Source organism: Epinephelus fuscoguttatus, linkage group LG23 (assembly GCF_011397635.1).
Source record: "Epinephelus fuscoguttatus linkage group LG23, E.fuscoguttatus.final_Chr_v1".
Classification (NCBI taxonomy): Eukaryota; Metazoa; Chordata; class Actinopteri; order Perciformes; family Serranidae; genus Epinephelus; species Epinephelus fuscoguttatus.
In genome coordinates, this window is record NC_064774.1 from 12,325,612 (window position 1) to 12,349,905 (window position 24,294).

At 42.2% G+C, this 24,294-nt stretch overlaps 1 protein-coding gene across 2 annotated transcripts in view; it reads right to left on the reverse strand.

Moving 5' to 3' along the window:
- Window positions 1–886: 886 nt before the first annotated feature.
- The window catches only part of stim2b (stromal interaction molecule 2b), a 79,079-nt gene continuing 55,671 nt past the window's right edge, over window positions 887–24,294 (reverse strand). The window contains exons 3-12 of one of the 2 annotated variants that reach the window (XM_049568760.1): window positions 22,054–22,165; window positions 17,757–17,868; window positions 15,344–15,459; window positions 15,053–15,230; window positions 13,635–13,812; window positions 13,045–13,206; window positions 9,753–9,853; window positions 9,037–9,275; window positions 8,701–8,944; window positions 887–5,459 (exon numbers count right to left, since the gene is read on the reverse strand). In XM_049568760.1, the coding sequence (XP_049424717.1) occupies window positions 4,820–5,459; window positions 8,701–8,944; window positions 9,037–9,275; window positions 9,753–9,853; window positions 13,045–13,206; window positions 13,635–13,812; window positions 15,053–15,230; window positions 15,344–15,459; window positions 17,757–17,868; window positions 22,054–22,165 (2,082 nt within the window). In that variant the 3' untranslated portion in view covers window positions 887–4,819. The remainder of the gene's footprint in view (window positions 5,460–8,700; window positions 8,945–9,036; window positions 9,276–9,752; window positions 9,854–13,044; window positions 13,207–13,634; window positions 13,813–15,052; window positions 15,231–15,343; window positions 15,460–17,756; window positions 17,869–22,053; window positions 22,166–24,294) is intronic. The other variant, XM_049568761.1, reaches the window with a different exon arrangement.

Consider the following 24,294-nt stretch of genomic DNA (forward strand, 5'->3'; position numbering starts at 1 on the left):
TAAAAATAAGACGGACTCAAGGACTGATTAGATTTTGGTGGTCAAAGGTTAAGGTCTCTATGACTTTTGTCTAAGTGTGTGTTGTGCCAAATTTGAAGACATTCCCTCAAGGCGTTCTTGAGATATTGTGGTTACAAAAATGAAACAGACATGAGGTCACAGTGACCCTGACCTTGGATCTGACCGCAAATATCTAATAGGTTCATCGTTGAGTTCAAGTGGATGTTTGTGCCAAATCTGAGGAAATTCTCTCAAAGCAATCATGGGCCACAGATGGATGGGAGGCCACAGTGACCTTTGACCACCAAGTCTTATAAATTCACGGTTGAGTACAAGTGAGAGCATTCTTGAGATAAATCTATCCATGAAAATAGGATGGTTTGACATACAGATGGAGGGAGACCTTGAAAAGATATTGCGTCGGTAACAACAAAATCCAAGGCAAAATGTATTTACAACACTCTGCCTTGGATTCCTGAAGATCTGGGATTCTATCGGGCCAAGGAACACCGCAATAAGCACATTATGCCGAATGGTGAAGAATGATGGTGTTGCCACGACAAAATAACCGATAATGTGATCATGACCATAGCAAGAGCTGTGACGGTTCCTCATAATTTTCTACTTTGAAAACTATAAATGACACAAATATATTCTGAATCTCGTGAAAAGTGAAAAGTTTTCCCGAAAAACGATAAAACACTAAAACTGTGGTTACTTGTGCATTTTTGAGACATAAAAATTTTAATCATAAACAAAACATTTTTAATGATAAAATTTATTCCATAATTACCGAATTCTTACGTTCATTTCCAATCTTGGCTGGACAGTCATAAACACTGTTGGCGTAGTTTGCAACATAAACACGACTCTGAAACATCTCCAATGCCTCCATTTTTTTTTATTAATTCTTCTACAGTATACAAATATTCACACACAAAATGTTCTCAAAAAACCCCTAATGTCTCGTAAACATTCAGATTTCCTCGTCTTGCAGTTCTGTCTTTCGTTTCCTTCATTGTGTGCTGTACTGCCACAGACTTCTAAATATAGACTTTTTCCTTTAAAAACAGAGGCCACTGGATCCTCGCATCGTCCTGTCGCCCAGACACACCTCGTACACGGCAGCATCGCCCCCTGACACTTCATCGTGTAGTCACATGACCCCATGTCTCGTGTTCAACTGCAGCAGTGACAGCCAGGTCCAGGATGAAGGGAAGAAGGCAGAAATCACAGTGTGAAGCAGGAGCTCTTGACATCAGTGCGCTCGGTGCGGGCCCAGAGGTGAGGAACAGGATCGGGACCGTATTGCGTGGGTCGGCTTCGAGCTTAGTGTATGTGGGGGGGCAGGTGTTGGTGTATTGATCAGATCTGGATCAAATAGTTCCTTTGATGAACAGATAATCCTTAGTGTTTGTCTTTAAAAACAAAAAGCCTGGAAACAAAGATGGGAGAGGCCACGTCGTCACAGTAGAGACAGTCCTCCTGGCACTCCAACCACATAAAGAATTATTTGCACAGACAATTTGACCAAAATCTGGTAGTGACACCAAACGTTTTTAAGGGGGGAGGGTATTTAAGACAAAGAATGTAAATGGTATGTTGGTATGGCTACAGGACACAGTTAATCAAGTATTAAGGGACGGCAAGATTACAGGGAAAATGACTGGTGCGGGTTAAATCTGCATATTCATTAAACTTCCTTTCATACAGTAGGAACCCCCACCAATATAAATCTATTTAAAAACATCTATAAGAACATAATCATGTGAAAACAAAGTATATATATATATATATATATATATATATTTATATATATTGAGACAAACATAAGTAACAGCATTGAAGATGCGTCACGTAATTTTGGCTCTGGCATTAAGTGCTGCATTTCCACTGCCGCTGCCCATGCATGTCTCTCATCTCTATATCTTTATTCAGTATGTACTCCGCAAGCAGCGGCTCTTTCCCAAAATACCAGGAAAGCAGTAGTGCAACAAACTTTTAGCAGGATTTTTTTTTTTTTTTTTTCCCCCAAAGGAAATTCATCAAGTATGCGAGTTTAGGACTCAAACACGCAAGATGCAATCCATAATTTGAACGGGGAAAAGTTAGGGCGCTTTAGAAAGAATTTTTTTTTCCCCCACAAAGTGATTATTTGTAGTTACTCACCCAGTGTTACGTTAATTTCATGAGAACAAATTTGTTTTTCTCGCATGTCTCCACAGTGGACGAAGAATCCAAAAACTGAGAAAATTCTTGATCAATTGAAGTCATCTGGGTCCATGTTTAACAACAACAAAACTACATCAAAACATCTGCTTACAAACTCTCGCATGACCCGAGCAGTATAATCCAAGTCTCATTTATCCAGTCATATGCTCAGTACTGCCCAAACACACTTTTCTTTCTGACGGGGAACTGAACTGAAAGCGACATTTATCGATGCTCTCTTCAAAGCCAGACTTCACTGACAAAAACAGCAGTTTTACTTTGCTGATAACGGGAGCTACTGGTCTACCTCTGCTTTGTAATGTAGTTCCAAATACTGGTTTATCGACACATTTTAATTCTGAATATTTCAAACAGTTTTAATACTCATCTTCCGCAGTATCAATACACCATTATCTCGTTATCTATTATGTTGTGTTCACACCGGGTGCAAAACAGAAAAAGACGTTTATTTTTATGTGGTGGGGACTGAACGGCATCCGAACGCCTCGCTGTCCTTCCTTCTGCAGAGTGGTCCGAACCGCTAGAAGCTAGTTACCAGCTCATAACGAGCCAAGCTAATTTAATGTTAAGAAGCCAGTGTGTTCCCAACTACATTTCAGAATCGGTAAGCTGTCACTGAGAGGTAACAGTTGGATGCAATGGATGCGACGCAAATGATACGAATGAAGCAAGTAGCGCAATTTTGTGTCATACGCTTATTCGCTAGAGTTGAAAAATCTTAACTTCAGTGACCAATTTGAGCCATGAGAGCCAACAGCACTGAGATCCTGCGGGGACGTTAGTCGCCAAGGACGTCATACGGCAGAAGATTATTCATCGATTCAGGGATCCCAAGTGCATATGACGCAAGTCAACACAAAATATTCTAGCGTTCAAACTCACGGGAGTAACGTAACACAAAAACTCGCATCATGTCATTCTGTTTTCTGCTACTAACCAAGAAAGGTCGTTGTTGTCGTGTTATAGCATTGTTGCATTTTCTCTTTTAATAAAAAAAATTAATTTCCTACTGTCAATATCAATTTTTCATCATGGTATTGAAAATAGCATTGAATATAGATATTTTATGCGCCTTCATCTCCTCACAACTGCCTCTATTCTTGCCTGAATCAAAAACGTATCAATCGACACTAGACTTTTAGCCTCTTTACACTGGCTTAAGATTTTACTGATTACTTTAAGGCTCTCATGATCTCTGTCTCAACCCTATCTTTGACCTCTTTGTACCGTACACGCCAGGACGTACTTTGACGCCCTCGGGCAGCAGAGGTCTTTTGTCTGTTCCAGAGGCTCGGCTGAAATCTAAAGGGGTCAGAGCGTTTGCTGTCAGGGCCCCGAGGCTCTGGAACAATCTGCCCGAGGAAATCAGGTCGGTCAAGTCAGTGATCGCTTTTAAGTCCTTTCTTAAAACATACTTTTATCGGAAAGCCTTTCCTGATTTTACTTGAGTTTTAAGTTCATTTAGATTTTTATTTACTCTGTTTTGAAAAGCGCTTTATAAATAAAGATTATTTTTATACCTATTTTTAAGGGATTGTATCAAAGTTAGAAACCTCAGTATCGTTAAAACACTGCTGCCTCAATCGGTTACTTTATTTGTGTGATTTTGCTGTTTTAAAGGATTAGTTTGGATTCACCAAAGTCACACAGTAACGCAATCGAACAAACTGATCGAGGCAGCAGTAGACCAGCAGCTCTCATGTTCAGTGAGGTAAAATTACTGTTTTTGTCAGTGGAGTTTGGCTCTGAAGAGAGCACTGATAAGATTCACTTTCTGTTCAGTAGCCTGTCCGGACGAGCTGTGTGTTTGGGACGTTCTGACCATACGACTGATAAATGAGACTTGAGATTACGCTGCACGAGTTGTGTGAGAGTTTGTAAACAGATTTTTTGATGTAGTTTTGCTGTTGTGAAACATGGACCCCTATGACTTTATTTCATCAAGAATTTTCTCCGTTTTTGGATTCTTCGTTCACCGTGGAGGCATGCGGGAAAACAAAAGGTTTCTTCACAAATTCAACGTAACACAGGGCGAGTAACTGACACACAAATTATCATTTGAGAGTGAAGTGTTCCTTTAAAAAAATCGTACAAGCTGTTTTTTGTGTGGTGATACTGTCACTACTGAAAGTGTGATTTCAATACGTCCAGTGCAAACAGCAAACATTATTCTGTACTACATGTACACATTTATGGACTGCACCTTTAGACCTTTACACATGGTGACTTTTTGGTTCGAACCAAAATGAACAGAAGACTGTGAACAGGTCATGTGTTCTGGCTGACTGGATGACAAACTATCATGGCCTCTGACCTTTTATTGACTTTTCCTTGACCTGTGCAGGTTTCCCTGCGAGGCTATGAGTGAACTAAATAAAAAGGCATTATTGAAAAATAAGGCTACCAGTCCGAGGCGTTTAAATGCACCCAGACTGAGCTACATTCCATCTTTGACGACCAAAAGAAGAAATAATGAGAGATAATGAAATGTTTTAGCTTTCAGTGATGTCCTTTTTTTAGTATTAGGGCTAAAACAACTCTTTATATTTTATTTCTCTTGCTCACACACTATCTCACTCTGCAAGTTTTATTTTTTCTTCTTAAATAAGCTTTTGATTTTAGAGGAGGAGCGCTTGATTTTCTCTCCATTGTCGCTGGAGTCCTGGGAGGAGGTGCTCAGGAGCTTGTGTTCCCTCCCCACGCTCCGGCCCTCCGAGTCCAGGGAGGTAAGAGACGGGTAACGCCCCACGTTGGGCAGCATGCTCGCAGGCAGCTGGCCGAAGCTGTAGGACTTCTCCAGGATGCCGTTGTACACACCCTTGCCTGTCGGAGAGGTGGCGTTGCCCTGCGAGAAGGTTGCACTTTGGGACTCGGGTATGATGCGGGTGAGGTCAGGCGAGCCTCTGTGTGCAAACGGGTGGTGCTCCAAAGCCGGGGACGGCGAGGTGGAGGGCGGGCCGGAGGGGGTGGTGGCCGGAGTGGGCGGCAGAGGAGGAGGCGTGGAGTCCCTGAGACTGCTGCTGCTGCTGCTGCTGGTGGTGTGGGTGGTGGAGGTGGCAGGGGTGGACGAGGGAAGCTCTGGATTCTGGCTGAACAGCAGCAGCTCCTCGCGGGAGATCTTGCGGTACGGGGTGTCCGAGCCCGGTGTGCAGGGGTTGTGCAGCTGCTTGCGGCCCATGGAAGAGTTGAGAGAGTCTGTGTCGGAGCTGCAGTCCTGAGCCGGTTCCCTGAAAGAGGAGAGGAGACGCACAGCGGTCACAACACAAGGCGAGCAAACAAATTAGAGCAATGTGTGGTTTACTAAAGAAAAAAGGAAAGAAAATGTCGTTGTCATTTTAATGTAGATAATTTGGCATGTAGGTCAGCGCGGACCTCTGTTTCAAGCTAAATTTTTACAGCTAACCAGAGAGCAAAATCACAAAAATGATCACGTGAATGAAAGTGGCTCATTTAATGTCAACATGTTTTGGTAGTTTGAATAACTGCACTTTTTTGTATTGAATTTGTACAACTTAAGCACAAAATAAACCAAAGCTTAAGCTGCAATTTTGTGGCCCTTTCTTCTTTGTCTGAATCTACTTTTAAGACGTTTATTATTTTCTAAATATTTTATGCATTATCAAACAACCACAAACTATTTTACAAAAAAAAGAAAAAGTTTGATTCCAGCAGAGAAGAACTGGTCGGTATCTCAACATGTAATGAAAGTACAATGAACCCTCTTGCTTTTAGGTGACAATGCCAACCACTTCACAACTGTGCCGCCAATTTGGATATAAAAATCACTTCATCATTTCATCCTATGAGAAATCTGTGTGAAATTTTGTCATAATTAGTCTATGAATTCTTGAGTTACAGCAAATAAGAAATACGCTGAATTTGTGAAGAAAACTTTAACCTCCTAAGTGCACGAAGAATCCTAAAAGTGGGGGAATTCTTGAAGAATAACACTGACCTGCTACTGCCTTCATCAGTAGCTGATCAGTGTTATTTTGTGACTTTGGTGAATCCGAACTAACCCTTTAAAACATCAGAGTCACACAATAACACAAAGTGTTCGATGAGGTAAAATTAGTTTTTGTCAACATAGTCTAACTTCGAAGAGAGCATAGATAAGTTTCACTTTTGGTTCAGTTCCTCGTTGTAGTACTGAGGATAAATGAGACTTTGATCATACTACGAGTTGTGTGAAAGTTTGTTACCAGATGTTTTGATATTGTTTTGGACCTCTACGACTTCAGTTCATCAGAAGTTTTCCGTATTTTTGGATTCTTCGTTCACTATGTTGGCATACAAAAAAAACATGGTTTTCTTCAAATATTCAAGGTTATAATTCAACATATTATGAGGACAGTAGTTATTAGGATCTGGTACTAAAAGGTGGAGCTGTGAACACTGCAGTCTGATTGGTCAGTAGAGGACGGTCACTCTGCTCAGGGCTGAGTTGTGTCTGGTTTTGAGGCTCATGTAACCACTGTTTAGTTTTATTAGTGACCTGTAACTATAAAATGAAAGCATGTTTTGCTGCCTCTCACAGCAGCTGGAGTCTGAGAAAAAATAATTGAGTTCCCTGGGCCGACTGCCGGCGACTTTTAAGGTGGAACGTTTACTTGTTATGTCGCTCAGTGCATGAGGTGACGTGAACCTGTCAGCACACCTTAGATTTCACTGTGACAACTTTGACCATCACTTTAGTTTTTATATGACATACACTTGAAGTGGATCTTCAAGCATTTATACATATATTAATTTAGACTGGGATGACATATATCCCAACCCTCACTCTGAGGAAAAAAAAATGTGTCAGAGCGTAGTTCCTGTGGGCTACAGCATCACTAAACCCCTGAGCTTGCCTGAGAAGGACTAAATGCACAAACCTGCTATTTTTAAATATCCCATGGAGAGAGACTCTCACTGCAGCCTGTTTTATTTTGTTCTGAAAATGTCGGCGTGCAGCCTCGTTCTGTGGACGATAAACAAGGTGCAGACTTCCATCTGTGTCATCGATAATGAAGAAATACAGTGAGTGCTGGACGGAGCAGTGAGTAGGGTTGGGTCGGTATGAGAAAAAAAAAAAAAAAAAAGGGTCCGGTTTTTGTAAAAAAACTGCATCAAGTCGGTAATACCAGATTTTCGCCACTTGGGGGCGCAATTGACTCATTTAAAATAAAAAACGACCTTAGGACAACAGAGTGACAGTAACACGTTGTTTCTTTTATTCCGTACAAATAAATTTTGCAGCTTACTCAATCAGTGCAAACAAGGGTTGCCTCCTTCGTCTGGCTCAAAGCCAAAGTGTTGCCATATTGGCGCATTCTTTGATTTCGTCAAGATTTAATTGTCCGCCATTATCGACTCCCCGTCACTGTTAAACAAACTCCAGGCTACAGTAGAGGCCTCGGCGCATGCGCACTCGCACCTCCTAGCTCAGTCCCTGCCCCACCCCCACCCCCTCTCTCTCCTGCTCACTGTGCGCTTGGTGAAGAGGCAGTCACAGGTGCTCACAGACTCGGGCGTACTATAAGCAGAGCGGACTACATGTAAAAATGTCCGTGAAAAATCCCCGCGATGTGAAGTATACATGCTGAACAGTCTTTTGTGTGACACTGGTGCGAGGAGCGAAGTCCGCGCGGTCGTGCTTTGCGCGCACAGGGCTTGCGGATGTACACTTTTACCGGGCAGACCTCCGCGGCGTCTGTTCCGCATACGTTCTGCCCGAGTATGCGGTCTGGTCGGTCTCAAAAAGTAAAACCCGGTCCAAGACGGAGTACTGGTCCGAATTGGTATTACCGAGAACCGACCCAACCCTAGCAGTGAGTGACAACAACTCCACCCACATGAAAGAGTATTGTTTTGGTGGAAACGCTAGGGTCTAGGTACCATGTGTGAAGGGTTACTTTTAGTTCCAAAGGTACCATACTGAAAGTGTTTGGTGGAAACGAGGCTTTTGAGTCCTAAAATCATGTGCTCGATTAACGTGCTAAACGCAGCCTATGACTTCAATTCATCAAGAATTTTCTCTGTTTTTGGATTCTTCGCTCACCAAAGACAACATGCGAATTTTCTTCCTGAATTCAAAGTAACACAAGGTGAGTAATTGAGATTTAGGGGGTGCAGTATTCCTTAAGTCGTCAAAATCTTGCTGGTTGTGTTCTTGCTTCACTAATTGTTTTTCCATTAGTTAATGGCCACTATTTGCCATGCATTTAACATGAACATGACTCTCTGAGTTTAGTCTTTGCTGACACATTAGTACGGCGAACTGCGGCCAAAGTGCAGGAATTAAAGTGGACAGACGATCCACTTAATGAATCCACTATGTTAGACATGAACTAACTGTGGTGTATCCTGTGCAGGTTGCAGTGGAGGTCATTCATGCACCCTCCACACGTTATGTGGCACCCGATAGCAAAAGGCACCTTTTAACCCCAAGATGAAAGCATCAGTGTGAATGTCTGGATAAAACACCTGTGAGTCCAAACTGTAAAACCATTCCGCGGCGTTCCGGCCACCGCTACATACCCCCTCCTATCCGAGCTGAACATGATATGTTCGTCGTCTGCCTCGGGGCGATAGGAGAGGGACGAGCTGGCCATGGACAGCAGGTCAGGGTCTGGAGACATCAGCGAGGACTGCGGAGAGCTCATCAGGCTCCTGCGGGAACGACACAGGCTGCTGCTGCGGGTCAGCGAGGGCCGGATCATCGTGCTCGCTGGGGAGACGTAGTGGAGGAGGAGATGGTGATATTAGAATATATTTCACTGCATTTTTTTTGCTTTAATTTAAAATCCTCTGTCGTCTTACTTGTGAACTGCGGAATGATGGGAGGCGTGTCCTCGTCCAGGTCGTCCACTCCTCCTGCGATGGGATAGGGAGGCACCGAGACTCGCGGCATGACCACCCAGCTGTGGTCTGAGTAGAGGCTGGCCGTCAGGCTCGGCAGCCCCGAGTTATTAACTACAGGGAAGTTGCAAAGCTTCTCAATCTGCTGCCAGCGGTGCAGCCGCTCCCTCAGGCACGCCGTCACCTCTGACAGGGCTTTCCTGAAAAACAAACAAACACACACACAGCTGAGTGAGCGGCGGAGTCCTGCACACTGATCGTACCTGGCAAACATGAGCGCGATCTTGTTCCTGATACTGATTAAATTCTCGTCACAGGCAGTGAGAAGCCGTCTTTGCTTTGAGTCGTCTGGATTTAGACAGTTTTGGCACAGCAGCCTGCTGGTTACACTGTGATATTGGACTCGTGCCTATTAAATTGGTCACGCGGATGATTTGACTTTGTTCTCTTTTGTGAGATTTCCTTCCTTTTTGGCTTTAAAACACAAAGAAGTCTTTATCTCAGAGGCAGAGACTGGATTATACACGACTTGGAATAAAACTTTCAGTGTCTACCTCAGAACTGTAACAGCAGTCTGTGGTCCAGTGTGTGTAGGAACATAACATCGTACAGTCAGATATTGTCACGGCTTTGTTTGTCACATTTAATTTGTGTGTGTGTTTGCGTGAGCTTCTTACTTTGCTTCTAGTATCTTGTGGTCCACCTCGTCCAGTGAGGAGCTGTGGGCGACATGAAGTGTTCCAAACACTGAACCTCTTTTCTTCTTTATTTTCTCTGCCTGAGAGTCGAGAACACACAAAAGATTCAAACATTATTCTGACTGAAATTATTAAAGCTGTGGGTCTTCAATAACACGTCCTCAGAGTTACTGTGAAACAACATGACCTTCATCCATTTAAAATGAACAAGAGCTATTCTGAGGTCATTTTGGTAAAAGTAAGACAAAGTAGTGTAATGAGTAACTTATCACTTACAAATGATATGTAATACATTACATCTTGAGAGTAATTTGCCCAGCATTGATTGTATTTTATATACACACACATGCACATTGTAAAAAGCTCAAAGAAGCATCAGTCTTTAAATTAACATGACTAAAGATGACTGTGTGACTGTGTGATTAGGGATGGGAATCGAGAACCGGTTCCTGTTAAGAACCGGTTCCAACTGGTCCAATTCATCGACATCATTAGCCTTTATGTTTAACGATTCATTTATCGATTCTTTTCATTATGCCGAATCTATGCTCATCAGTCAGCAGCCCGTTCAACAACAAAGAAGACGTAATGCCGTAGAGACAGAAGCGGTCAAAACCGTAGCTTCACTTCAGCTGTTGTTAGCCTCCCTGGAGCTGCTAGCTCACTGTGGAGCTTCAGCGCATCCCCGCTCCTGTTGTCGGATTTCGCGGGAACACCAAGGATGGTAAGATGAGGGCAGTTGAGTTGATTTGCACGCTATTTGTTGTTACAATATGCTGGGCTAGCTGCGTTAGCTGCCTCACCTGAGTTAGCTGCACTAGCTGCATGATGTTGACACACTCAGGCTGGGGATGCTTTTCTCAAATCTTTCTCATCATCTTTCTAAACTAGACCATGGCTTTAAGGTTCATAATAAAACGTTCTGAAACGGGTTACAAACAACAGGAGGTGATATCATTAATTCACAGGAGGAATCGATAAGGGCACTGATATCGATAAAATCCTATCAATTCCCATTCCTATGTGTGATGCCAAATAAAGGGGAGAAAATGTAAAATTAAATATATAAGGAGCATAAATTGGCCACATTGATAAGAAACCATATTTAAAAAATAAAACCATTAATTATATAAACTCTGCTGATCTTCTATAAAGAGATAAGAGACGGAATAAAACATACAGCCCTCTTTATTATGCTCATATTAAACTGCTGAAATAAAAAAAAACTTGTTATCTGATGAGAACTGATTTCAAATTTCCTGATTCATATTTAACTTCCTGCGACACAGTTCTCTGTACTAGGTGTTACGATGAAGACGGCCATCAGTAGATCCACCTCGTGCTTCAGCTGAGCAGACAAACTATGAGAGTGATAATATATTTTACTCTATAACTACTACAGGCCAGCCAGGCTGTGCTACACAGCTTTCAAACAACAGTGTGTGTCTCTGAGCCTCAGACTGAGCTCTCTGCAGCCCAGCACTAGTAGACTGGTGTTAACAGTAAACATGATTTACTGCTCTTTTACCATCTGGAGACAAAGAGGAGCGGGAGATGAGACAGACACAGCTCTGTGTGCTTTACTTTGTGACAGGCTGTATAAAAGGGTGTGGGGTCTGATTTGGTTGGCTCCTGCATAAAAGTAAAAGTGTCCTCCAGCAGCTGTGTGAAGTGTCTCAGAGAGTCAAACCTAAGTTGAGGTGCGCTTTTACAATTTCACACGCTTTAATTAAAGTTTAAAAAGTAGCTGAAATCAAATGTATTCATTAAAAAGTATTTTTCAAATCAGCTGTTTCGGTTTATGAACAAAATTAATTCAAATGTATGCAATTCAGAAAGTTCTAATGCTCTGTAAATGTTTTTTTTTAATACTAATAATACATGGTGTGTAACACAAGTTCATCTCAAAATGGCAGCGATGCATCATCCACAGCCAGCTGGAATATTCCAAAAGAAAAAATTACAATCAGACCGACGCTTACTCGCATTGCATTTAGTTAGGACACGGTGTTAGAGCAAATTAAACAAAACAGATAAAGTTATCCCTTCAAATTATCTATTAGTAAAGACAGTAACAGTGTTCAAACTGTTGCTGTATGGGAATACAGTTACTCATATTTTGTATGTTAGAAATATAACTTGGTCACTTGTATTTTATTAAACCTGGTGTTCAGTAACTGTAATGTTCAGCTTTATGCCGATGATACTGTCATAAACACATCTAAACCGGATTTACTACAACTTCAAACTTCTCTTCAGTCTGATTTCTGTTTCCTACAAGATTGGCTTTCACATAATAAATATTTACTCAATAACACAACTATAATATGATCTTTGGTACTAGACAAAAGCTTAAATCAAAAACAGTCTCCTTCGTAATAACATGTAAAAATGGCACTCGTCTGCATAAAGTTGACAAAATCAAATATCTTGGTGTATATCTTGACCCTGAATTCAAAGCACATATTGATTATGTTTTACGTAAAGTCAATTTTGGACGTAATAATTAATATCAATCACGTAACTGCTTTACAGATAATGTTCGTTAAAAACTTGCCTCTCAACCAATTCTTCCAGTATTGGACTACTTTATCAAAACACGTGGCGATATCTTTGGTGGTGGCTCGCCATCAAAGACAGCCTGGGATAAAATTCTTACCACAAACATCTAAACAACCAACAGAAATGCAGCAAGAAATGACGCACTGACGCTAAACCCAAACAAGCAGACAGATAGCAGCTCGTCATGGAGACCAAACACGCTGAAAGAAATGTGTGGGATTCCAGCAAATAGGAAAACCTTGTGTAGTTATGGCAGCAGAGGACTTGCCTGTATGAGGTGTCCTCCAGCTCGTACTATGATCACATAAAGAAGGACGAAGCATGGAAGGAAACAGCGGTGGAGTTATCGCTGCAGTTTATTGGTGCCCACAGAACTTTAGGTTATTTCATAATGTGACCCTCTCCTCTTCAGTTGGAGAAGTAATAGCCCCTGCAGCATCATTTGGCACTCAATATGGGACGCTATTGCATCGTATGTTGTAACCTGTGATTCAGTAGGTGCTGTCATCGTACAGTCTGCATACATCAAACTTGATGTCATACCCAAGTTTATTAGATCCATGCCGCACAGTGTAGCTGCACTAAACTTATAAGACTGCTAAACTCTCTCTGTAGGACGCTTTACTCCTCAATGCTGGTTACTGGCGTTGCAAAGGGCAAATTTGCAAATCCGAGTGATTTTCAATATGAGACTTCAATATGAAGTTACCTCGTCTTTGGCGACGCACAGCTGAAACTCAGCGCTCTGTTTCTTGATGTTGTAGTACTGAACCTCCACCTCGTGTGTGAGCTGGAGCCACTTCTGCAGAGCTTCAGGCACCGACCGCTCCGACTGCATCTCCTTCTCCGCTCGCTTCAGGGCCTTCCGCACCTGCAGGACGGGAACATGATGCATCAGGGTCCAGAGTCGGGTTAAAGTCACTGTCAAATATTTAAAAACTCCTTCCACGAGATCATCGATCAAACGCTGTAAGTGAGGGTGAATTTCAGATGAACTGCATTAACTGTGTGAAAATGAGTCTGTGAGTGGAGAACTCATTACGGAGATATATTGCTGCTGTATTTTTTATGTGAGGGGAAATGGGGAAATATTGTGGTTATTTTGTGAAACTTTAGAAGAATATGAATTAATCTTTTCATTTCAAGGTGTTTTATCAGCAGTATTGAATACATTTACATTTATATCGGTGAATATACCGGCCATTTAAGCAGAATATGTAAATATTGTGCATTCACACATATGAATAATGATGAATCTGTTTTCCATTCAGGGCCAGTAGGCAGTCAGGGAAGCCCTACCTGTACCAGCTCTTCTTCGGCGTATTTGAGGCGGCTGAGTTCACATTCAGCGCCCTCTCGCAGCTCTCGAAGTCTGTGAGCCTCCGTTTTGGCTCCGTTGATCTCGTCCCGCATCTTCTGCTCGAGGTTCTGCTTCTCCACGGCCACCGTCCGGTTCTCCTCCTGAGCTTTTTCCAGCCTGGAGATAGAGAAAATATAGATTTAGTTACATATTGAAGGAATACTACAAGTTAGCTGCTAACTGCTACTCTCTGCTTTTTAAAATTCCGGCGGTGGGTTGCACACATAACATGTTGTCAAAACATCAGCTGCCAGCTGTCCTTTGTACACACATTCTGGGATCGCACTATTTAAGCCCAGTTCAAAACCAAAGATTCAAAACAAGACAAGTTGAAACAGGCGACTACCTGCAATGTGTCGTTCTGCAACATTCTAAAAACCTGCGGTTCACACCAATGCAACTAGACGAGATGGTGTGTCATCTCTATGCAACAACTCTCTGTACTTCCGTTCTGAATTTGCAGCTTTTCAGGCTCATTTTGTGGCTGAATATAATTTGTAGCTTCTTAAAATATGAATGAGGACAGTGATAGTGAGATACTGGTTAAGTGGTTGGTTAACTAAGTTCTAAAACATGCTGCTGGTGATTTGACCAGCCGAGTTGCAGGTGACACCATCAGCCGGCTTGAGTCGAGCTCAGACGGCTAGTTCACACCGCTGCAACTTTTCTCTGCAACGTTCTCAAACACTTTGGTCTCGTTGCAAATCTTTGGTCTGAACTGGGCTTTAAACAGAACGGCGAGGTGGAATAACAGCACGACACTTCCGCCTTGAAGAGGCACTGTGAAGGGGGCTATTGTTTGACTCTGGCAAATCAAACTAACCCTTTAAAACACCAAATTCTCACACTAAGACAAACAAACTAATCGATAGAGGCAGCAGTGGACCGGCAGCTCCTGCGTTCAGTGAAGTAAAATTACTGTTTTTGTCGATGGAGTCTGGCTTTGAAGAGAGCATAGATAAGTTTCACATGTGGTTCAGTTCCCTGTAGAAAGGTCTGTCTGTTTGGGTAGTATTGAGCATATGAGAATATAAATGAGACTATACTGCATGGAGTTGTGTGAGAGATTGCAGACAGATGTTTTGATATAGTTTTGCTGTTGTTTAACGTGGGCCCCTGTGACTTCAGTTCATCAAGAATTTTCTCTGCGTTTGGATTCTTCGTTCATCACGGAGACGTGAGAAAATAACGTTTTCTTCACAAATACAATGTAACACTGGGTGAGTAATTCATATACAAATGCTCATTTGTGGGTTAAGGCATTCCTTTAACACACACGATTACACACCAGATGAAAGAAGCTAATAAAGTGAAACCTTAAGGTCCATGTCGTCCCTTATCTCATTCCTTCTCTTACCGACTCTGCAGGTCTAAGAGGCTTTGCTCAGCATTCTGCAGACTCTCCAGATCCTTCATCATCTTGGAGATGTGCACCTTGCTGGACTTGTTCTGCACATAAGCAAACCAGCAGCCCCCGACGCCGATCACTATGGAAACCATAAGGACAAAGTCCTTCATCCAGTTATGTTGTGGACCTGCACAGGGAGGGAGAAGACGGGTGACTTTAGAATATACTGCATACTTTTTAGCCTGCTCAGTGATGGTGTAGTTCACGTGTTTTTGCTTTTAAAGCACATTGCATACTTACGGAGAGGAGGGCCAAAAAGCACTGCGTCAAGCGCCTTTAGGTTTAGTTTTTGTTTATGCCGCTGGTCTAATATCTTCAGCTGCATCGACATAAACGACGGTTCATTTGCCGCTATTCTGGAATATGGAGAAAAAGAAAAATACACATTGAATACTGAGAAGCTTTCTACACAGTCACATTTCAACTATTTCAATGTCCAGTGTGCATTTTATTTGACATATCTGTCAGATCTGTTTGTGTTTTTGACTCCTTAGCATTTAAATTGTGTCAAAAGAGAAAAATGTGACTTCAGTGTCAGACAGGGGTTGGCAGCCTTTTCTGTCTGAGGAGCCATTTTTGGAGCTGCAAAATGAGACAGACTGACAGATGGACAGACGAGAAAACATAACACCACGAGTAGAGCAATATATGAGTACACCAGTATATATCTGGATTTTATTGGCAATCACAATGATGATTGAACTTTTGCAGTTTTAGGGGAGTAAAATGATTGCACCCCTGACTGATAACTGCAGCAACAATTTTCATTTCATTAAGGTATTAACATGAGTGATGGTAGAATGGATTGGTAGTTTGGTGCGGCTTTTGCGCCAGACCTTCGTGGTGAAGAGGGAGCTGAGCCGGAAGGCGAAGCTTTCAATTTACTGGTCCATCTACGTCCCAACCCTCACCTATGGTCATGAGCTCTGGGTAGTGACCGAAAGAATGAGATCGCGGATATAAGCGGCTGAAATTAGTTTCCTCCGTGGGGTGGCTGGGTTCAGCCTTAGAGATAGGGTGAGGAGCTCTGACATCTGGAGGGAGCTCGGAGTAGAGCTGCTGCTCCTTCGCATCGGAAGGGGTCAATTGAGGTGGTTCAGGCATCTGATCAGGATGCCTCCTGGGTGCCTCTTGTTAGAGGTGTTTCAGGCACGTCCCACAGATAGGAGGCCCCGGGGCAGACCCAGAACACACTAGAGGGATTACATATCTCATCTGGTGTATCATGGGGTATTTACACAGATTATGGATAGTGACGCCTCAGTACAAGGCAGATAATCTGATATATTAACCTTAAGGATCAGATGGTTTGTTACACAGACTCGTAAACTGTTTGGGAAAGGGCAGGCACTTTCCAAAAATACCTGGCAGGTGACTGACGAACCATTTGTCTATCACCGTATTTCAGGGACCAGTCAGGAGAAGAGCGAAAACATTTCCCATCGAGAAAAGCCTTCAGTGGCATTCTTTGCTCTTCTTTCAATGAAGAAGTTCGCCTCTCCATGTCATCACACACACTTCAACCACGCCTGTAGCTGCCAGTAGCTCCACCACTGGTGGTGCAGACACAAACGCACTACTTGAAGCCTGTGTTGTGTCTTGTGTCATCTCATGATGTCAGGCGAATCCAGCTGCTGTGGTGCAGCGAAGAAAGATCCGATGCCAGACTGTTTTTGACTCGTTGCACGTTGAAGCACATAAGAAGTGTCTATGCTGCTGAACTTGAAGGGAGACAGTTTACAGGAGTGTATTCATCCAGGAGGAGAAAATGCAGATGTGAGAAAATAACATCATTTCAGCCTAATAAAAATATCAGTGACTAATGAGTTATGAAAAATAAATTTAAGTGTTTTTGTTATCTGAACTATGAAGATGTCTCACTGTCCACCACCATCTTAAAGGCTCAGACAACATGGCAGCCTGTGGAAACTGTACCCCCTCGCTGTGACATCACTTCATGAGTCAGCGCCCATCAGCCCCGTGGCGTAACCTGAAACCCCTCGATAACCCCGCCGCCCACCCCTCTGTCTACTCATACCGTACGTGCAGTTTGCAGCGGGTCACATTCCACAAGTGTCCCTCAGACGTCTGAGTCTCTCCTGTCATGTCGGCACTGAGATCACTTTGTTAACAATTTCATTTTTACTGTGAATATTTCATGTGCTTTGTGCTTTTTAAAGACAAAACTGTGACATTTTATGTGTAATGAAGTCAACCACATCCCTCTGAATTAAAAATAAAACTACAGATTGTAATGATGGCTGCATTTAAGATCATGACCACAAGTGATCTTAAGACAAACTAGAAGCCAACCTCGGCAACAGAGGAACAAAGACACAGGAAAGAATCCACCTGCCTCTTCCCTCCCTGTGTTACCTTCTATCACCAGCAGTGGGCAGCATTAAACAGAGTAATGAAACCTACATCTGCCTCTGGGTACTGTAGCAAAGATCATAATGGTGTTGCCGTTCATAAACACTCTTCACTGCTCACCGTCGGCGAAACAAAACATCTTTATTAGAGCAACATCTGCCTTGAACTGTAATAGTGATCTTTTTATCTTGTTAACAGCGTCACTGAGGGAGAACAGGGGCGCTCTGCTCCTGAGAGCGATGGAGTGGGTGACACTTTGTGAGAGGTGAGCGGCACCAACCGAGGTAAAGTGTTCCCCGTGACCCGGAAGTCCCGGAAGTTCTTCTCGTACTGCGGCAGCTCCACTGATTCCTTCAGCCACTGCACCGAGTCCTCCACGGTCCAGTTGTGGACTGAATGAGGAGAGAGAAGAGGGACAAGGTGAAGGTTACTTTTCAGCTCTCAGCAGATGCTTTTATCAAGAGAAACTTACAGAGTAGAAGAAGGTCAGGAATAAAAAGTAGTGGAAGAAATAATAAGGTCCTTTACAGCATTGCTACAAGGGTACTTTGGCATTTTCCAACCTGGACTTGTTCGCACCATCAATTTACATCCATTAAAAGTGCTTGTTTTTGCCACTGACAGGCTCAGATTGTTTTTCTAAGGGCCTGTCCCATTTCTACCCCTTAAATCTTCCACTTGGTATTGAGTGCCCTCGTTTGCGAGATAACCCTTGATGAGGGAAGTGAGAAATATTAGGGTAGAGATCTATCCATAAGAAATGGGACGCATATGTCATACGTAGTAGCAACACAATGAAATTGCCGGCTCCAGTGCTTGTGTCGTGGCGTGGTCCTATGTCTATTCTTCTCCGTCTGACGAATCAATGGAGATGAAATGCTGAAAACAGGAGGTGCCTACAATGTCTTCTAGTTCTGATCGATTTTGTTCGGGTAAGTCGATTTCTTTAAATATTTTGACGCCGTGTTCAACCGAGATGAGTTTACGCTAGTCCAACCATCTGTTGTTTGTATAGCTTATATTCCGATTGTACAGTAACAAATTGTTCTCCAAAACTTGCCGACGTTGCTGACTTCATCTTCCACTTCGCTGAAAATGTGGGTCGGGGCTCCCTTGGAATCTAGGGTGGATTTTAAGTGTTGGAAACCACTTCCACTACCTCAATTCTGTTTTGGGACACCACTAGCCTAAATGTGAACGCGCAAAGGGCAAGCGGGTATTTCTCGGGGAAGTGTGGGTATTGGGACAGGCCCCAAAGTGTCCAACATTATGGAAAGGATCCCTACAGAGATAGACCTTTTTGTTAAAGAGAAAAAATCCTTTTTGTTTAACCAGAAACAGCCCTGACCTCGCGATCACCCAACCCACCAGACTCCATTTAAAAAACAGTGATTTTAGCGTGTATTTAGCCAGAATATTTTCACATCTTACTGGGTGAATTAAGGGTTTATTTCAACTAAACCAGAGACGGTGATTGTTGAACAGTAGAAAAACAAACCAAGATGGCTTTCTGCAAGGACACTGCATTTGTACATGGTCCTGCTCTACCCACTGATCTACTGGGCGCCCCAAAAGGATGTCACCCTTTAACAAAAAGGTCTATCTCTGTCAGGATCCTTTCCATAATGTTGTCAGACACTTAAAACAATCTGAGCCTGTCAGTGTCAAACATAAGCACTTTTAGTAGACGTAAATTGCCCACTGACATTATATTGCAGCCTGTTTCACTGCTGCCATCTGCAGCCCTCTCACTCAATCCTAGACCAGTTTCATGGACCAGCACTTGTATAGCGGCTTTCTAGTCTTGGGACCAGTCAAAGTGCTTTGTACAGTATGAGTCACATTCACCCCTTCACACACACATTCACACACTGGTGACCAAGGCTACCATACGAGGTGCCACCTGCTACTCAGATTGTAACACACTCATACACCAAAGGAACAGCCATCAGGAGCAATTCAGGGGCCAGTATCTTGCTCAAGGATACTTCCTGGATACTACCTCCTGAGCCACAACTGGCCATGACATATATGTATGTGATATGTGCACAGGGGAAATATAAAAGCAAAAGTCTGGCAGGGCCATACTGGATATTAAACCTCATTGTATTGATAAAGGCATGACAGGACTCCATCGTACAGTAAAGACGGATGTTTGTAATCTAAAGAGTATGGGATTTGTTCCATCTGATAGAGGTCCCAGACTTTCTGGATCCATGTACTGTGTGTGGGAGGGTCTGGTTTCAGCCATCTGATGGTTATACACTTTAAGGCTGCTTTAAGTAAGAGGTATTTCTTGTCCTTTGCATTCAGAATTTCAGGGATAACTTGTGAAGTATCTTGTTGAAAAACCTCTCTAAGGGCATCAAATATAACTCTCTCCAGTAGAAACCCAACTTCGGACATTGCCAGTATATGGGTATGACTGGCATACCTACTTGTTTGGTTTTTTTTGGCCGTTTACAGTATGCCCATCTATTACCTACATCTTCCTCGGTAACCTACCCATCTACCTGGTAGCACCCACCTCATCAACTACCAGTACACCACTGGTTTACTTCTTTCTTTAAATTTACTCAATACACTTAGAATTTTGTTTCTTCCGTCATGTTGCTTCCCTTGAACCAGAGCTGTATCACCTGATTAGAAAATGCATTCTATAAATCGTTTACTGTGAAGTACATCAAATGTTCATAATGACACTCGTGTGGGTATTTAATTCGAACGCAGAGGAAGCACGAGTCCACGTTAAAAACTTGTTCCAAAACCACTTAGCTCTGCACATATTTCCAGAGTGAAACACAAACAGTGGCACATACAGGCTGAGAGTGACAGATTGGTGGGGGTGTGTTTGAAGATAAACCACAGATGTGTAGAAAAAAAACAGAAGAGGACCTCGGGTCAAAATTCGTCCCCATCTGAAATTCAAATAAGAGACGAAGAAGAAGAACGAAGAAGAGGGAGTGGAGGAAACATCTTTTTGAAGATGTTTTAATTGCAGTAACATAATTAAATCTAACTTTGTATGATCGAGATGAAAATGAAAGACACTTGCCCCTGAGCTGAGGAATAATTAAAATAATAGCAGTAAGTGATTCAAACGACACAGATGGGCTCCTTGAACAAATAAACCCTTGAACATAAATGAGCGCCTGCACACTTTTACTTTCTTTTATATCGCCAGATATTCAGTTACACATTCTGCAGAGACTATAATAGATCACACACTTCACTCTGGGAAAAGATGCCCCTGAGTGTACATCAGTGTTCACAGCCTTCTGCGGCCTCTGAAGTCCACTTGAGTTTTCAGACAATTGGAAAGTCACTTGAGGTGCAACGAGGATTCTGCCAAAGAGATATCGGAGGGTTGTTTCCTTGTTAAACCTGTGATTACTTAGTAGAAACCACACCTGAGTCATGTGATTCGATGTGTTTGTATAGTAAAGTATGTCACTTGCTCTTTTTGCAGCCTGAAAGAGGAAAGACGGGACTGCCACGTCGCTTTGAATAAATTATTCTTCTACAAACTTGTGGTTATGGTACTGGGAGTTCAGTTTTTATTTTATTTATATGTTTATTATTCCTTAATATTTTCTTTTCTTTTCAATTCATCACATCATTTTACATTTTTCAGCATTGATTGGTTGTATTGTAAAGCGCTGTTAATAAAGTTATTTGTAAGCATCACACCCATGACAGCACCCAGTGCGTATCCTCTAAGGCAGTGGTTCCCAAAAAGTGGGTCATGGGTCCAATATGAATGGACCGCAAGTGACACAGAAGTCACACAATAACACAAACAAACTCACTGATGGAGGCAGAGGTAGACCAGCAGCTCCTGTGTTCATCGAGGTAAAATTGCTGTTTTTGTCAATGGAGTCTGGCTTTGAAGAGAGCACGGGTAGGTTTCAGTCTGTTCAGTTTCCTGTCAAAAAGGACTGTCTGTCTGGGAAATACTGAGCATACGACTGGATAAATGAGACTTGGATTATACTGTACAAGTTGCGTGAGAGTTTGTAAACGGATGGTTTAATATACACTAATCAGCAAAACATTAAAACCACTGGCTGGTGAATTAAATAACACTGTTTTTTGTTGTTATACTATGTTGTGCTGGGAAACCTTCAGTCCTGGCATTCATGTGGATGCCATCCAAAAACCGGTCGACTTTCTCGTGCATGCCTAGTGACTGGATCCGTAATGCGCATGTGCGAAAAGTCTCCATTTTCAGAGGAACTGCATATTGCAAGTTTACATGACAATGGAGACGGTGCTGTTTCCAAAAATGTTTTCAAAACGCCACAGTCGTATAAACAATCAGCCAAAACGCAACTACAGTTTACCGTTTTCAGTTGATATCATTGTCGTATAAACGGGACCCTGGCTGAACCGAACCCAACAGGGCAGGTGTGAAAGCACCCTAAATGTGAGTTCATATCATCAGCTTTCTTACAATAATCCTCCTTCTGTCTACACCTGTGGTATTTTTTCCTACTTGATTAGAACAACTGCTGACAGGACAGTGATTGTGGAGGTATTTGCGTAGGTGACCTTCACAGTCACGTCTCCTGCATTACCTTCAGAGGTCTTCCAGCCCTTCCACAGCTCCTCCACAGTGATGTGCTGGTCTTCACGGTGCAGGTTGCTGTGTTTGTTGGTTTGTTGCTGCTTCATGTCTTCTATTATAAACTAGAAAACAAAGACAGGCAGAATTGAGTTTCAGAAACATCACAGAACATATCGTTTTGTTGAGTATTTCTTTTTTACTAAGAACTCTGGGGGAGATACAGACGGCTGTGCCTGTCTGTGTATGTCCATGTGTGGTTCTGACAGAGAGCTGCAGAGAGTTGGCTTTGCCTAATAGTCGGCTTTGGATCACACACGCACACACACACTTTCTTTTTGCTCTCCTTTCTTCCTTTTAGGGACTTTGAAAAGAGAAAGAGACCACTTCCACCTGTGTGTGCATGTGTGTCCTCCTTTGGTCGCTCAGAAGTAAATGCCCCTGCGGAGAAAGCCATGCCACCACAAACCCTCCGAGGGATACCCAGCGTTAACAACAAGGGAAAGGACGCATATGTGTGTGTGTTGCTTTGGCATACACTAAAAACGTAACAGCTCCTGTCTGATTGAAACACCCCACCTGCTTTAGATAACTGATAAGCTTTTGATATTACTGCAGTGAGGTATCATGTTATTCTGCTGAAGGGTAATTACCTTCAACGTATTATCTGTACTGCAGAGTCATCATCCAGCTGGTGTCTTTCCATGATAAGTACTCAAAAATACACATAAGGTGCAGATTTAGCTGCTTTAGGCGAGACACCAATGTTACATTCAGCTCTCATACTACTAATGTATGTCAGTAAGACCTGATGTGACCTGCCTTCACACTCGAGTGTGTTCCTGTTACTTAAAAAAAAATCTAATTCAGTAAAATTACTACATTCATGTGGTTTGCCACTACATTTCCAACTACTTCTCAAAGCTAAACGGCAACCAGGAAATACTATTTATACTGTAACTGGATGGTTGAGTTTTAGGCTAATGCTAAGTAAGCTAGCTACTATAGTGAAGTTTAGCTTTAAAATGTTTAACTCTTTGTTAAGGAGTGATTAGGGCTGGGTATCGTCACTGATTTCCTGAAACGATTTGGTTTCAACTCACAAGGTCCCGATTCGATTCAATTTAATTGGGGATAGTCCAGTTACAATACCAATTTTTGCTACGATGTGAAAGAGATTCTCAGAGATGTTCAGAATATTGTAAATTTCACAGGGAATTATTTTTTTTTAATTTACTAAATAACTAAATGTTGTCACTGGAAACAAATCAAAAAAGGCAATACAATAAACTATGTTCCTGACATCACAATACTGAGTAAAGTTTCGAAAGAATAACTAAACAAATCGAGTTGTTAAAATAAACATCAACTTCAGGTGAATTGATTATTTTAACCCAGCCCTAGGAGTGATTAGCCTAAACTGAATATATATATATATATATTTTTTTTTTTTATGATTGCTTGAGGTGGTTTTTGACTTTGTTGAACAAGAGAGTTGAAGCGACAAATGATATAAGGAAATGCCTTTGCGGAGTTAGTTCTGACATAAAGAACATTTGACTAACGTGACTAATCCGCCTCATTTATTTGCTCCAAACCAGTTGATGGAAATACGTCTAATTTGCACTTTTTTATTTGCGACATTTTAAAGGTTTGCTTAAAATTTGCTTGACAACTGAACAGAAACAGGGCTTTTGACTGAAAAGATTCTGGTTACTTTATACACATGTTCACGTCATGTAACTTTTCATTGTAGCAGCAGTCCATTAAGTTTTAGTCCAAGTGTGTTTTAAGTGCAACGCTGTAGCCAGAATTAAGTTAACTTAGTTAGTTAGTGTTTCTTTTTTGTATGGATTCAACAAACGAACAATATACATTTCAAAGTTCTGTACACTACGTAGTAGGGTAGTGTTGATTTATATCACGCACTGCTATTTTGCACTTACAGGAAGTGATGACGGCTTTTTTTTTTTTTTACCACCTCTTCTTCTTCATTGTCTTCTTTTGAAACAGCCAATTGCCCACATTCAACATTCGCCAACATTTGACCAAATCTTGTATCACAACATCAATGCTAATTAAAATGTGTTGCTGTAGCTAGGAGCGAGGTAGCTAGCTGGGGAACGTTAGCTAGCAAGCTAACGTTAGCACTCGCATTATTGTTGGTGATACCAAATCATTACAGACCTGACAAACATTACTGACGGCTTCTATTTGGCAAAAGTATTGGTACTTAGTGCGGAAAAAAAACATG